Genomic DNA, 16,690 nt, shown 5'->3' on the forward strand with positions numbered 1-16,690 from the left:
AAATAAATAAATAATTGGAGGCAGAAGAGACTGCACGTGTTGGAATTTGGAGCACCGAACAATCTATTAGAGCAATTCAGCGGGTCGAGCAGTATCCATGGGGAGAAAGGAATTGTCACCGATTTGGGATAGAACCCTGACTCAGTACCTGAAATGCCGACAGTTCCTTTCCTCCCTCAAATGCTGTTCGACGTACAAATTCCTCCCATTGTGTTTGAGAGTATTTTAATGCTTGTTCATATTATAGAGCTCGGTTGCTCTAACCCTAATGTATGTTAATTTGTATAGAAGCAAACTTAAAAATCACATGGAGATGTTGCTCCAGTTACTGGCGATGTATTAAAAACTAGTGCATACCAGGAGACCAGTCAAAACTGATCTACCTGAGCATGGATGGTGGGGCAGGTTTCACATTCCCAGTTGATGAGATTATCGGTGAAACTACGGTTTGATAATTGAACGGTGGCTACAGGAAGACTTAAGTAACAGACTAGGTCCTAATTACAGAAAAAAATTATTATCCACACATCTAACAGTAAATCCAGTTTTCTGTTACAACAATGAGTGCATGCTATAACATTATTAGTGAAGTTCCTGTAAGCTGAATGTTGACACGCTGCATTCCATGTCTCTACTTTTGTCTTGGTTCCGTTTCCACATTAGCACAGTCCACATCCCTATTTACTGATTATTAGACCTCACTATTCTGCCCCCTACAATAGTTCATACAGAGGGTAAAAGTAGAGGTATAGGAAGTCAGTGGAAACATGCCAAGGTGTAAGGATAAGATCTTTTGGTGAAGGAGCAAATCTTTATTGGAGACTGTCATTGGCCAAATTAAAAGTGGTGATGAATTAGCATGTAGGACAAAGATAGATGTGTGGTGGAGAGTACAGTAATAGTGACTGGTTGCATCAGGGTCTGGTATGGGAACATCAATGTCCTTGAATGGAGAATCGTACATGAAAAGTGGGTACGGCCCAGTCCATCACAGGTAAAGCCCTCCCAACCATTGAGCACATCTACAGGGAGCACTGTCACAGGATAACTTCACTTGCCCCATCACTGAACTGTTCCCACAACCTATGGACTCACTCACTTCATCTCATGTTCTCAGTATTTATTGTTTATTAATTTATCATTAGTATTATTTCTTTTGTATTTGCATAGCTTCTTGTCTCTTACACATTGATTATTTGTGCATCCAGTTGGGTGCAGTCTTTCATTAGTTCTATTAAGATTCATGCATTTACTGTGTATACCCGCAAGAAAACAAATTTCGTTGATGTATATGGTGACATAAATGTACTTTGATAATAAATTTACCTTGAGCTTTGAGATTGTACAATACAAGAGAGAAAATGAGGAAGTTGAGGCACACTGGAGAGATTGAGCCTCAAGGTAATCAAAAGCTTGCCATTACCTTTAGTATAGAGGTGGATAATATTCCAAAGATGAAAAATTCACTGCAACTCAAAAGTGAAATTCTAAATTTAGAAATAAAATATTTGTATGTATTGCTGCCAGTAATTTCATTTTAATGAAGTTTGGGTTGATGAGAAGCTTTTCAAATCATCATATTGTCTCAACAGGTAAAAATAAAAGAAGCGACAGGACTGCCCATCAATCTATCAAACTTCGTATTCTGCCAATATGTCTTCTGGGAGCATTCTGAACAAACAGTTGCACCCCCAATGGTCAATCCAGACATGGCTTCGATCAAAAACAAGGCCGTTCAGTACACAGTGAAATTTGACCACAGTAAGGTGAGCAGGCCACCACAGAGACATGCAATCATACAGCCCAAAAACTGGCCCTTGGCCCACTACAGACGTGCCAGTCTTTTGCCTATCGACACAAATCCATTTACCGACATTTGGTCTGCATCCTTGTATGCCTTGCCCATTTAAGTGTCTGCCAAATATGGTAATTGTATCACTTTCCATAACTTTGTCTGGAGGTGTCAGAGGTACCAACCATTCTCTTATATTAAAAGAAAACTTAACTCACTGTTCCCTTTTAAAATTCCTCCTCAAATCTCACAGCTATGTCCTCCTGCCTTTGATATGCCTACCACATGAAAAAAAAACTTCTTTATGTCCTATTTATGCCTATCATAATCTTGTATGTACTTCTGTCAGGACACCCTTCAATCTTCTTTGCTCCAGGAAAAACAAACATAGCCAATCCAGTCTCTACCCATTGAATCTCCTCTATATTCTCCAATGCAAACACATCCTATAGTGTGGTGACCAAGACTGCACATTGGAGATATATATATTTATTCTACAATGGTCAAAGCTAAAAGGCTCTGTAATCACTGTGTTTCCACATTTATAATTTAAAAAAATATTCTAGAAGACTGGATTTTAGTGTGAAATGAGCACATGGGTTGAAAATTGTAGTCTATTTCATTGGATTTCATTCTAAATCATGAAGTAAGTGCTAAGCTTACACGTGCCATTCCAGGATTTTGTGGTGCATGTTACGGAGGAATTTCTGGAGTTTATCGCTGAAGGAGCGCTAGCTATTGAAGTCTGGGGGCATCGGTGTGCGGGTAATGGCAGAACTACGTGGGAAGTCGATGCTCTGCAAGCAAAAACGCGCACTCTACGTGACAGGTACAGAGCAGCTTCCTGTACATGATGTGCACAGGCAGTGTTTTAAATTTCAGGATTCTATTACCTTAAGATCTTCAATTATTCATTTATGTTTTATTATATTAAATGAGATGCTGCCTTCCAATTACGCGTATAAATGCAAAATGCAGTTTCAAGCTGTACAAAACATTTTACTGATGGTGCACTTAACAACTGAGATGCTCGTTTTCGCTGTACTAAGTAAGTGATGTTGAGTTTTAGTGTGGTAAATGGAGTTTTTGTATGGCTACACACACCAAATGCTGGTGGAACGCAGCAGGCCCCAGGCAGCATCTATAGGAAGAAGTACAGTTGATGTTTCGGGCCGAAACCCTTCGTCAGGATGAAATGCCGACTGTTCTTCTCCCTATAGGTGCTGACTGGCCTGCTGCGTTCCACCAGCATTTTGTGTGTGTTGCTTGAATTTCCAACATCTGCAGATTTCCTCGTGTTTGCGTTTTTGTATGGCTGTTTATTACCTCTCTTCACTCACCAACCTATCCTTCGATTATCTTACTGTATTGTCCGCCTATCCTCATTACGACAAAAGCTTGCTAAACTAGCTTCAAACTTAGAAATTTAAGACATTTTTCAGTACTGGCATTGTTCTTTCAGAAGCAATTCTGTTGAGTCTCACCAATTCAAAGTGAGGTATTAAACACTCGACTACCAGAGCATCTCATTTTTTAATCTTTTACTAATAAGGGGGCATGGCATTCCACTTTTACCCAAGTTAGAGGTGTTGTTATGTGCACGGGCAGTGTTTTATCAAATGCTGTTGGCCACCTACCAGTGCCTGGAACTCTTACCTCATGTGGTTGGCTTTCTGCTGAAATAGATGGAGTGAAGTCACACGTAGAATTGAGATGTGGATCTCAGTGCAGGAACTGAATGAGATGGGAGACTACACAGCAGTGGAGCTGACTCAGGCCAAGGATGTCAACACAGGGGGCGTCTTCCAGATTAGACAGGTACTTTATAAAATATTGCTAATTGAGGGAAGAATCCTATTGTAACATCCAAAATACAAATAACTTAAAATAATGATGGAAATTTGAGTAATTTATTTTCTGTTTTCCAAAGTACAATGGATACATTGAAATATTTAAATAATTGATAACATTTTTTGTTTATTGCATTTTATGAAATAGTGTCCTGCAACATTTTACCACATTAAAGATTGTACACAAATGTGTGTTGCTTGTGGCATTCAGTTGTTTGTGTACTATTTTATGCCCCCTGTTTAGAGCTACTGTATGTGGAGTTTTACTTATGTTTGTTGGAGTTCATTTGTTCCTTTACTACATTTTGTGTTCATTTGAACTGAACTCCATCTTGTCTGTGTGTTTGTTTTGATCAGGGTCAGTCTCGTAGGATTGAGGTCAATGTTAAACCTGTCCAGCACTCGGGGACATTGCCACTTATGGTGGAGGCTATATTGTCTGTTTCCATAGGATGCATTTCTGTCAGGTCCATTAAACTGCAGAGACCTTTGGATAGTTATCAGGTAAGGAATTTGCTTAAAGTTAAGGGAGGTTACACAGCTGCCTTAACTGAGACCATGTTATGTATCTCAATGAACTGAAGAATTTTAATTTCTTCATAGGCAAATTGAAACATATGCTGCTAAACATGAACAGCAAAAGAAATATGATTACTGTTCTTTTGAGGGAAAAGAACTGAAACAAGTTCATGTACTATATTGCTTGCAGAAGAGATTAAAAGGCTTTTATTTAAAAAAAGGTAATTTTTGATGTGCAGTAACTCCATTGAGTTTATTGGCATGATCTGTGCCATATCTGTGCTAATCAATGAAGAAACTGCTGAGTAGAATATGTGAAACTTGTGATATAATGTCCTGGTTTCCTGGGAGGTACTTCAATTGCCAGACCTCCAAAGTATCCTCAAATTTCCACTTTTAATGAAATCTGCAGAAGTACCAGCTGACCACAAAAAAAAGGTGCTGGAACCTCAGGTCCCTGAAAAATCACTGAGCTGATGAGAGAGGAAGATTTGTTTTCCTTTCTGCTCCTAATGTTTTTTTTCCTCCCTCTTGCTATGAGGTTACGTGTAATTCAGGATGTATTATTTTAGTGAGTCTTTTAGTTTGGATATTTGAATGTCATAGAAACATATGCTCTCAAATTTCCAAATTATATATTTTTAATGAGAGTTGATTGCTTAAAATAATCCTTTTTTTTTTGAAAGGGTGCTCACTTTGCATTTATATTTCTTTAATTGGATGGCAATGATTTTTTGTGGCCTTTTTTTCTAAATCCTTTTAAAGTCAGTCAAGTTTCCCGAGTTCATTAGTTGCAGTGTGTTCCATTGATTTTAGTAGAAACATGGAAAACGTACAGCACAATACAGGGCCTTTGGCCCACAAAATTGTGCCGAACATATCTCTACCTTAGAAATTACTAGGCTTACCTATAGCCCTCTATAGCTATCTAAAAGTCTCTTAAAAGACCTGATCGTATCCACCTCCACCACTGTTGCCGGCAGCCCATTCCACGCACTCACCACTCTCTGAGTAAAAAACTTACCCCTGACATCTCCTCTGTACCTACTCCCCAGCACTTTAAACCTGTGTCCTCTTATGGCAACCATTTCAGCCCTGGGAAAAAGCCTCTGACTATCCACACAATCAATGCCTCTCATCATCTTATACACCTCTATCAGGTTACCTCTCATCCTCTGCCGCTCAAAGGAAAAAAGGCTGAGTTCATTCAACCTATTTTCATAAGGCATGCTCCCCAATCCAGGCAACATCCTTGTAAATCTCCTCTGCACCCTTTCTATGGCTTCCACATCCTTCCTATAGTGAGGCAACCAGAACTGAGCACAGTACTCCAAGTGGGATCTGTCCAGGGTTCTATATAGCTGTAACATTACCTCTCGGCTCCCAAGTTTAATTCCACGATTGATGAAGGCCAATACACCGTACACCTTCTTAACCATGGAGTCAACCTGCACAATTTAATGATTTCATTCATTGTCAAAGGTGCCTTACCTTCAGACTTTTCAGCTCTCCGAGCGCCTTCTCCTTAGTAATAGCAATGACAGTCACTTCTACCCCCTGACACTCTCGTATTTCTGGCATTCTGCTCATGACTTCCACAGTGAAGACTGTGGAAAATACTTAAGTTCCTCCACCATTTCTTTGTAGCCTATTACTATATCTCCAGCATCATTTCCCAGTAGTCTGATATCCACTCTTGTCTCTCTTTTACTCCATGCACTGTATATATGAAAAAAACTTTTGGAATCTTTTTATGTTACTGACTAGTTTAACTTCCTATTTCATCTTTTCTCTCCTTATGGCTTTTAGTTGCCTTCTGTTGGTTTTCAAAAGCTTCTCAATTCTTTACCTTCCCACAAATTTTTGCTATATTATATAACCTCTCTTTTGTTTTTCTGCTGTTTTTGACTTCTCTTGTCAGCCACAGTTGCCTCATTGGTCCTTTAGAATATTTCTTCACCTTTGGGATGTATCCTTCCTGCATCTTCCAGATTTCCCCCAGAAACCAGTCATTGCTGGTCGACACTCACTCCTGCTTGCGTCCCCTTCCAGTCAATTTTGGCCAGCTCCTCTCTCATGCCTCTGAAATATACCATCCTGGTGTCTTTTTCACATCCACAGAATCTGCATTCTGGTCCTCTAATTATGGAATCCCCTATGATTACTGCATTCCTTTTCTCTGTCCTTCCTTCTGAGCCACAGGGCCACTCAATGCCAGAGACCTGGTTGCTGTGGCCACCCCCCCCCGGTAGGTCACCGCTCCAACAGTATCCAAAGCGGTATACTTATTATTGGGGTGGGGAGTAGCCACAGAGGTACTTGCACTGGCTTCCTATTCCCTTTCCCTCTCTGGACAGTCACCCAAGTACCTGCCTCCTGCACTTAGGGATGTCTATCTCTCTGTAGCTCCCATCTATCACCTGCTCAATTCTCCAGTATGAGCTGAAGGTCATCCAACAGCAACTCTAATTCCTTAACACAGTCTTTAACAAGCTACAGCTCAATGCATTCGGTGCAAATGTAGTTATTAGGGAGACTGGCGGTCTCTCAGAGTTCCCATATCTCACACAAAGAGCATACCAAAACCTCCAAACCAATTCTCAGCATGTAACTAACAGGGGAAAAAAAATTGCTTAGGGTCTGCATCATTCATTGCCCAAGCTGGACCACTCTAACACTGCCCCACTCACACAATGGCCACTTCACTTAGACCTCCCTTTTATATTTCCCCATGCTGAATGCAGTCCACCAAGAAGAGCCAAAAGCACCCAAGCTCTGTTGCATTACGTCACCAGCGAACAACCTCTTGTGCTGATGGCAGCCTAGTTTTGTCAGCTCAGTAATAACTAATGCCTCTGCGTTGTAACAAAATGCAATGTGAATAAATACCCTTTGAAAAGTCTTTCCATTAATTTGTTTACAGCCCATCCAAATCTTGTCTCGAGTTATCGCCGTTCAACTTAATATCTTACTGTATTGTTTGAATTTTGTTTATTTCTTTTGATATATGCATAATTTTGATTAATCCAAAGTAATGTGTACTTGTTACAAATCATGTAAAACCTGAAGTGATAAAGTGGTCTTGTGAACTGTTTCAAAGGTGTTTTTACTAAGTTTATTTTCTCCTGCCAGAAAGAGGAGGAGGAGGATATGGATAGTTACCAGGTATTGTTGCTACCATTAGCTACATGGCATGAAGCTCAACACTGGCCAGCATCAGCAACTGACTCACAAGTTAGGCAATGGAGATGGAAACATTAGGTTTTAACATGCATTGCGTGCACTTTCTAAACATCGCTGTTTTAATACGCAGCTGTAATTCTCCAAGGTGCAATAAATTTTGCATAGAACTGGGAATTAATATTTCTTCTAATCATGCTTGAATTAACATTATGACAATTGTTTGAAGGCATTTAAAATCAGGTTATTACTTGTTACTAGAATCAGAAATTTTCAGCTGCAATGTTGATACATGCAATGCGGAAGGTATCCTTGTGTAGGTTGGTTAATAGCGAACAGTAACGATTGTAGAAAGCTGCAGTAAATGTATGGGAATAAAGTTGGTGTGAGTTCGTACAGAATAATTTGTTATTGGGTTACAATTCCATTTTCCACCTTCATGATGATCACGGATACAAGAAATTTATGCTGTGCTTTCTTGCAGCCAGTGCGTCTCTGACAGTTCGTCAACTTGTCACCTCAATAATTTAGAATGCTGCTTCAAGCTTTGACAACATTTTGTTGTTTTCTTCCCAGACTCTTTTACAACCCAGTCAGGTATTGAAGTCCCATTTCATTGTCCTGTATGACATGTTGTGGAATCCGGCATGGTTAAAGTCATCTATCCATCAGATCATTAAGCAAAGTATCTTAAACTTCAACATTTATAATGTTTCCATAATTAAGGAAATAGACAAGTGACATCTTTTCCACAGACTTCTAGTTCAGTACACTGATAAGTTAGTTCAGTACAATTATAAGTTATAGAAAAGTTATGCTTCTATAAAAATCAAACATTAATCTGCACCTCAGTTTGAAGAATTGATCAGGATTTAAACTAAAACTTGTTAATCCATATAAAAGGAGCTTTGATTACAGAAAGTAAATATATTTTGCTATTCCACTGTATGCTAATAATAAATAGGAAAATGTTGAATACTCCTTTCCAAATTCTGATCATGGTACTTAGTTTTAATCAAGAAATCAATTGAATCAGTTCAGTTCTCATGTTACTTGCTAAAAGTCAAAGTAGCTGGAATCCAAAGTTCCTCCAGCACTTTATGTGTGTTGTTCCAAAAAAAGTGTTTACTACAGCTCAACAGTTGTTGAGAATTTTCAGTCACATCATTTCTACAGATTAATAGTGGCTATGATCATGGCGGCTATAATATTGTCAGATCTGTGAGATATTAATGCTTTACCTGCCTATATCCATATGTAGTTCCATTTTGGAATATCATAAGATATTAAATCTTACATTCCCATTTTTTCATGACTTGGGTATCACATTTTAGTAGAATTTTTCTCTGGACCTAAATGAAACTGTCCCTCAAAGTTATTTGGTCATCGTGAAATTGTTCTTTTTTGTAATAATTTGATTAAGACAAATAAGTACCAACCAGTACAAAACAAAAGGGGGTGATGCGCAGTAATTTTTAACAATTCCCATATCCATAGAACAATGAACATTACACTCAGTAATGATCTGGAAAGGATCTCTGGCCAATTATTTTGACTGGTGCTAATTCTGCCTGGACAAAAAATGGCAATGAGGCTTTGAGTTAAGTCTCAATACTACACATGAGCAGACATTTCATCCTGTTGGAGGTATAATCAATGCCACAACTGTACACTCAGTCGCTTAGGTGAAGTGTAGTACGTATGGTGTGTTTAAAGTCAGAAGGGAGGGAGCCAATTATTTAAGTGAATATAGGGGACATTGTCTTGAAGTAACCATGTCCATATTAGAACATGTAGGCAGAGTTCTTTAACCAAATTATTTTAAAAATATTTTGCCAGCCAGCCCAGTTTTAATGATACTGATTCACTATTTAACAATACTAGAATTGTACAGCATGACAGTAGGCCTTTAGCCCAGGTATAAATGCTGATCAAAATGTCCTATCGAAATTAGTCCCATTTGCCAGTATGTGGCTCATAACTGCCTAAACCTTTCCAATCCATGCGCCTGTCCAATTGTCTTTTAAAAGTTACCATTGTACCTGCTTCAAACACTTCCTCTGGCAACTTATTCCACATGGATATGACCCTTTCTGTAAAATATAAATTCTTCTAAAGTTCCTTTAAAATTCTCCCCTTTTAGCTTAAACCTTTGCCTTCTACTTCTATTAGTAGAAGAGAAAAACTAAGTGAATTTACTCTATTTATGCTTCTCATGGTTTTGTATACCTCTGAGATCTCCTCTTAGTCTCTTACACTCTAAAAAATAAAGTTTCTCTTCCCAAAAACCCAGTCTCTCAAGTCCTGGCAGCATCGTTATAAATTTTATGTGCACTCTTTCTGGTTCAAAGATTCAAGATTCGAAGTATATTTGTTATCAAAGTACACGTGCGCTATGCAACCCTGAAATTTTCCTGCCCCACAGACAGTCACAAAGCAAAGAACAACCATGGAACCAACCTGTTCAAATTAAAACTTCAAACCTCAAACCCCACGCACGCGAATGGCAACAGAAAAATGAGTGAAAACACAGAACATAAAACACAAAATCAAATTTCCCATAAAGGTAGTGCAACAGAAACTGAACACAAATGTAGCCTCTATAGAACTGCACCATGACTTCTCAAGTTTTATTTACGCAATGCCCTGACCGATGAAGGCTAGTGTGTTACCACCCTGCGTACCAGTGATTCCACTTTCAGTGAACAGTGTACTTGTACTCCAAGGTAACTTTTGATTACCTGAATTGCATTGTCCACCATATCACCTATTTTAGTGTCATCTGTAAACTTACTAACCATGCCATGTATTTTCTTACCAAAACTTTTGATACACGTAACAAATAACAAAGGGCCCAGCACACTACGAGTCATAGGCCTCCAGTCTGAGAAACAACCTTCCACCATCACCCTGTGCTTTCCACCGTCAAGCCAATTGTGTATCTTGTTAGTCAGCTGCCGTGTGATCTAATCTTTCAAAGCACCCTGCATGTGGAGCCTTATCAAAGGCTTAACTGAAGGCCATTTAACCACGTCTAAAGTTCTGCCCTCGTTAACTTGGTCACGTTGTCAAAAAAACCCAGTCAGTTTTGTAAGACATGGTCTCCCATGCATAATGCCATGCTAATGACCCTGATCAGCCACTGTCTTTCCAGATGTACCTCATTCAGAATTTCCAGCAGTAACTTGCCCACCACAGGTGGTCATTTACTTATGGTTCCCGGGATTTTTCTTCTCCACCCTTCTCAAGTAAAGGCACAACTTTCACTAGCTTCAGTCTACAGGTACCTCACCCATGGCTAATTATAACCATATAACAATTACAGCACGGAAACAGGCCATGTCGGCCCTTCTAGTCGGCTGAACGCTTACTCTCACCTACTCCCACTGGCCCGCACTCAGCCCATAACTCTCCATTCCTTTCCTGTCCATATACCTATCCAATTTTGCTTTAAATGACAATACCGAACCTGCCTCTACCACTTCTACTGGAAGCTCGTTCCACACAGCTACCACTCTCTGAGTAAAGAAATTCCCCCTCGTGTTACCCCTAAACTTTTGTCCCCTAACTCTCAACTCACGTCCTCTTATTTGAATCTCCCCTACTCTCAAAGGAAAAAGTCTATCCACGTCAACTCTATCTATCCCCCTCATAATTTTAAATACCTCTATCAAGTCCCTCCTCAACCTTCTACACTCCAAAGAATAAAGACCTAACTTGTTCAATCTTTCTCTGTAACTTAGGTGCTGAAACCCAGGCAACGTTCTAGTAAATCTTCTCTGTACTCGCTCTATTTTGTTGACATCTTTTCTATAATTTGGTGACCAGAACTGTACACAATATTCCAAATTTGGGCTTACCAATTGGTGCCTTGTACAATTTTAACATTACATCCCAACTCCTATACTCAATGCTCTGATTTATAAAGGTCAACATACAAAAAGCCTTCTTCACCACCCTATCCACATGAGATTCCACCTTCAGGGAACTATGAACCATTATTCCTAGATCACTCTGTTCTACTGCATTCTTCAATGCCCTGCCATTTACCATGTGTGTCCTAATTGGATTATTTCTATCAAAACGTAGCACCTCACATTTATCAACATTAAACTCCATCTGCCATCGTTCAGCCCACTCTTCGAACTGGCCTAAATCTCTCTGCAAACTTTGAAAGCCTACTTCATTATTCACAACGCCACCTACCTTAGTATCATCTGCATACTTACTAATCCAATTTACCACCCCAATTATGCAAATATATCTCAGCTAGAGCTCCTGCAATTTCTTATCTAGTTTCTCACAGTATTCTCGAATATACATGAGCAGCCCCTGGAAATTTGTCAATACCTTTGTACCTTTTAAGACACCGGACACCACCTCTACTCTATCCCTAAGACTTACCACTTACTTTTCCCAGTACTGAAGCAGTAACGAGCAAACTTTAATTCAAAATTTACTGTGAACATAGGTTTGAATTAATACATTTCTGATCCTTATGTGCCACCTGAGACATAACATTGAAGTAAGTTTGTACACTGTAAAGTTAGATTTACTCAAGGAAATTTAAAAAAATGTTACCATATAGTATTAATAAATCTGAGATCTAAGAATTAGATTTAGATTTAGTTACTTAGACTGAACCACATTCAAATATGAATGTGAATCTAAGAGTGTGATTCCAATAGGCTGTTTCCATTGAGAGTAGGGGAGATTCAAACGAGAGGACATGATTTGAGAGTTGGGGGCAGAAGTTTAAGGGAAACACGAGGGGGTATTTCTTTACTCAGAGAGTGATAGCTGTGTGGAATGAGCTTCCTGTAGAAGTAGTAGAGGCCAGTTCAGTTGTGTCATTTAAGGTAAAATTGGATAGGTATATGGACAGGAAAGGAGTGGAGGGTTTTGGGCTGAGTGCGGGTAGGTGGGACTAGGTGAGATTAAGTGTTCGGCACGGACTAGGAGGGCCGAGATGGTCAGTTTCCGTGCTGTGATTGTTATATGGTTTATATGGTTATAATAGTGTGGTTAGTATTTGAGTTACAAAAAGCTACAAACAAAAAGTGAATTAGGCCTAATAATTTTGGTGATAAGATCTCTATTATTCTTCCAGATGAAAAGGAAATATTTTGAACGCTAGATTAAGATGTACAGGAATAACCTCAGCTTGAATTAAGCTTATCCTACAGTAATGGCTATTGTCCATTTTATGTTTGTTTGAGGTAACAAAAAAGACTCCTCTTTGTTGCTTAAGAAAAATGCAGGTAGAAAGTGATTTGCTCCATCTCCATTTTACCTATATTTACTAAAGCAGGGTTTGAACTACTGTATTAAGAGGTAAAACAGCAATTGAAATGAAAAAAAGAGCCAAAGTATGAAAATTGATCCAATTGATAATACAAGTTCATTTAATTGACAGGAGTCTCTTAACAAAGGCCCAGCAAAAGTATCTTTCCATATTGAGCTTTGAAGTATTTGCAAAGAAAACTTTTATTATTTTGATTTTTTAAAAAATAAAATTAAAAACTAGTTAGTACCTTTCAATTTACAGTATGCAAATGTAAATTTTACTTTTGCGTTTAGAAAAACTGACTTCTTTGACTTCCTCGAGAACATTGCATGAATCTAATTGCACTTGCAAATAGCAAATCCAGTTATCACAAATGGTGGTCATTGAGTATTTCGATTCCTGCATTTACTAACACTTTGAAGGGCTTCCTCTCTGCTTCTTGCAACAGTAATGAGCATTAAGCTGCTGGTATTGTAAGTTCCATGCCAAAGCATGAATGCATGAAACCATTGCATGGGGTATTTGAAAGCAAATGAACTTTCATGTAAAAAGCCTCATCCATTTCTTAACCATTATAAAAACTTGTCATTCTCAGTTATGTTTATCAAATACAGTATAATGGTGAACTAAAGGCTCAGCAGCCAAAACCTTCAACAATACAGTGTCACTGTACAGTTTTACAATTGTTACTAATTTCTTTTTGTTTCTGAATTGCTCTCTTAAATTTATTTTTGATCATAGATTGCAGATTGTTCCAGATGTTGTCAAATGTATGACACTAGAGCAGAAGTATATAAACCTGGAAGTTCTCTGCTGCAGTACCCAACTATGTTGAATTTGTGGATTACAGATAGATTATAATTGGTCTTGGAGCTGTTGAGTTGGGGAAATAACAAAAATTGGTCATGTTTCCCAAGCTTATCCACCAAACTGGACTAGGACTTAACTGTACCTATTTGACTGTCTGCATGAATATGAACAACACACACAAAACGCTGGAGGAACTCAGCAGGCTAGGCAGCATTTGTCAAAAAAAGTAGAGTCAACGTTTCGGGCCCCCAAAACCTTTCAGCAGGAAACGCCGACTGTATTTTTTCCCATAGATGCTGCCTGGTCTGCTGAGTTCCTCCAGCATTTTGTGTGTTGTTGCTTGGATTCTCAACATCTGCAGATTTTCTCTTGTGCATGAATATGAAGTTGGGTTTACACAATGAGTGGGTATTCACTGAGTTCATAATTAAGTCATACCTTCTGCTCTTGAGGCAGAGCACCAAATAAGGTAGAGTTTCATGATTGATATTGGGGAATCTGTTTTATTGAATCTATTATAATCATGAAATTACAGGCATGAATGAAAAGAGACACATTGCCTACTATACTCAGGATGTAAATTGGGAATGCTTTTCTAGCCTATGCAATAAAGAAAGGGCTGTTGCAAGAAAGGCTGTAAGCTTCCTGTAACTTGTTGTAGAACTGTTCAGTGGCACCACTTTTGATGTATCTTATAGTGTCCTCTTCACAAGAAAGCATTGGCTTATTGTCTCGATCCTTGTAATTGTTCAGGAGGAAGATCTGAATGAAGTGCGTGAGAGATGGTCTGATGCATTGATGAAACGTCGGGAATATTTAGATGAACAAATTCAGAAAATAATCAACAAGCAGGGTATGTGTACTTAAGTAAATAATGTTCAGGCACATGTGCCCGATCATTATTTCAGAGATAGGAGCAAGAGTAAACTGACCCTGCTGTAATTGATGGCTGACATGCTCCCTCAACTCCTTTTCCCTAACCAATCTTAATTCCTTCTCAATAAAAAAAAATGTCCATCCCAACTTTAATATCCTAAACCCAGGTCTGTCTGGAGTAAAGAATTCTCTGTGAAGGAAATTTTCAGTCCTAAAAAGATATCCACTTATCCAGAGGTGTTCTGCTTAGGTTTAGGGCTATTCAGCTAGAGGAGGTGGCTCTCCATCTGAAACTTGTCAAGTCACTTTACAAAGCAATACATACAGAGTAAAACTCAGGTGGCTGGGCAGCAGCTATGGAAAGGAATGTACAGTTGATATTTCTGGCCAGTTGATATTTCTGTTATCTTTATAGTACATAAAAATACTCAGATACCCCTAAATACTAGCATTTATTAGTTGCTCATAACTTAAAACACAGTTTGTGTTTTTGCCCTTCCTGCCAAAAGAAAATGTCACTTCCATCTGCTATCACCTTGTTCATACATTATTGCTGTCAGTACATCTTTATAGACGCTCAACATCAACTTGCTGTTTGTTTCCAACCAGCTTGATGTGACCAGCATGTATGGATAAAGTGATTAACAAATTAATATACACTGTACATTGCTGAGGATCCAATCCTGCTTCTTGGCAATCTGAAATTGCCCAATTATTACTGTTTTTTTTTCTTATTAAGATTCTCTTTCTGGCTAATTTTTTGCATCTCTTCAACCCTGAAACTTATGTCATCAAAAGATTTGTCGGTGTGGCAAATGCCACATACTCCGTCAGAAAAGTATACTTTAATTAAATCATGTTTTGATTCTCTGTTGCATTTTGGGGTTTCCCTAATGGATTTTAGCATTTTCCTGGCAACTGGTGTGAAACTAACTGATCCTTTATTCCTCATTTCCCTAATACTGCTATTGCACTTAAATTACTCACATTCTGCTAGGATCCTTTCAGAACTGAGCAATTTTAGAAGATTGCCATCAATGCCTTGACTATTTCTGCAGTCACCCTTTCCAAAATTGAAAAATATAAAATATCACATCTTAGTAATAAATCAGCTTTGAGTTTCACTAACTTCTCCATTTTGTTACACTTAATTGTTTTATATCTTTCATGCTGCTTAGAACATTACTGTCCCCACTATTTCTGGTATGCTTCCATAGAGACAGAATAAGAAAAAAATTAAAACCACATCCCTATTTTCCATTATAATTTTTCTAACTCTGAATTTAGGGGATCCATGTTCAATTGCTAACTTCTTTCATTTAATAATTTTTACAAACTGTTTAAGAAATTCTTTTTTTTGCCTTTTTTCATTTTTATTTGTGATTTCCAAAGCATATCTAATTGTCAGCAACTTTACAAGCATACTGTTAACCTAAATCCTTAATTTATAAAGTAATATAAATACCTTCATTGTTAGCCATCCACCCTTGGACCTTTTCAGTCGTTTTAAAACCAACTCTGCAACCTCATTGGCCTTGTTAATTAAAATGGTTTTAATTGGTTTTATACAAGTCCAATTTAGATTCTAGTAATTCACTCACAGAACATTTGTTTAAGATGTAGCAGCTGCTTTCTGCCACAGTATTAGCACTTACAGGTTAGGGTATGCTCAATTTTGTGGAACTATTTATCTTTGAAAAATACACATTGGTTGATTTTGATTTGTGGTCTTCTGTGTAGAAAAAACAGAAGATGATGTAGAGAGAGAAGCAAGGCTGGTGGAGCAATGGGTAGGACTCACAGAGGAGAGAAATGCTGTGCTTGTTCCTGCCCCAGGCAGTGGAATTCCAGGAGCCCCAGCAGACTGGTCAGTATAACACCTACATCAAATCATTGACTTGTTTTGAAGCTATTTATAAGTTGTAGGGAGAATACATTTTTCTGTGAACGATCCATTATGATTAACAGTGTTCACATACAGTAAGTCGCTTCCAAATTAAGTTATCTTAACGCAATGTAGTCTCAAACATCATTACAATTATCAGAATCTAGATTACATACATACACTATTTGAAATTATTGTCAAAATTGTCAGAACCAAAATCTAGATTACATACATATTTGAAAGTATTTTGAACATGACAGGTTCTCCAACAAAGTTCTTGCAAAATCTGAATGAAATACTGTATCATCAACTGCTATTAAATGTTTTCAGAGATTTTGCTTGCCTTGCCTCAATAACTTTTCCCTTTCTGTCTTTATCTCTTAACTCCATATAGTATTAATTCCAAATGAGCAATTAATACCAAGATGTACAAACAAGCTGGATGAACACAGCAGGTCAGGCAGCTTCTGTTGAAATGACCAGTCAACATT

The 16,690-nt window shown here is 38.2% G+C and overlaps 2 protein-coding genes across 6 annotated transcripts in view; one reads left to right on the forward strand and one right to left on the reverse strand.

Annotated features, from left to right (window-relative positions):
- Window positions 1-16,690, reverse strand: part of LOC132378526 (uncharacterized) — a 377,364-nt gene that overhangs the window by 229,976 nt on the left and 130,698 nt on the right. The gene's annotated exons all lie outside the window — the stretch shown is intronic.
- kif13a (kinesin family member 13A) overlaps window positions 1-16,690 on the forward strand; it is a 240,130-nt gene that overhangs the window by 171,132 nt on the left and 52,308 nt on the right. For 3 of the 5 annotated variants that reach the window (XM_059945486.1, XM_059945482.1, XM_059945484.1), the window contains exons 22-28: window positions 1,593-1,766; window positions 2,470-2,621; window positions 3,478-3,610; window positions 4,000-4,146; window positions 7,294-7,326; window positions 14,192-14,291; window positions 16,055-16,181. In XM_059945486.1, coding sequence (XP_059801469.1) covers window positions 1,593-1,766; window positions 2,470-2,621; window positions 3,478-3,610; window positions 4,000-4,146; window positions 7,294-7,326; window positions 14,192-14,291; window positions 16,055-16,181 — 866 coding nt within the window. The remainder of the gene's footprint in view (window positions 1-1,592; window positions 1,767-2,469; window positions 2,622-3,477; window positions 3,611-3,999; window positions 4,147-7,293; window positions 7,327-14,191; window positions 14,292-16,054; window positions 16,182-16,690) is intronic. The other 2 variants (XM_059945483.1, XM_059945485.1) reach the window with 1 other exon arrangement.

The sequence above is a fragment of the Hypanus sabinus genome, chromosome 20 (genome assembly GCF_030144855.1).
Source record: "Hypanus sabinus isolate sHypSab1 chromosome 20, sHypSab1.hap1, whole genome shotgun sequence".
Classification (NCBI taxonomy): Eukaryota; Metazoa; Chordata; class Chondrichthyes; order Myliobatiformes; family Dasyatidae; genus Hypanus; species Hypanus sabinus.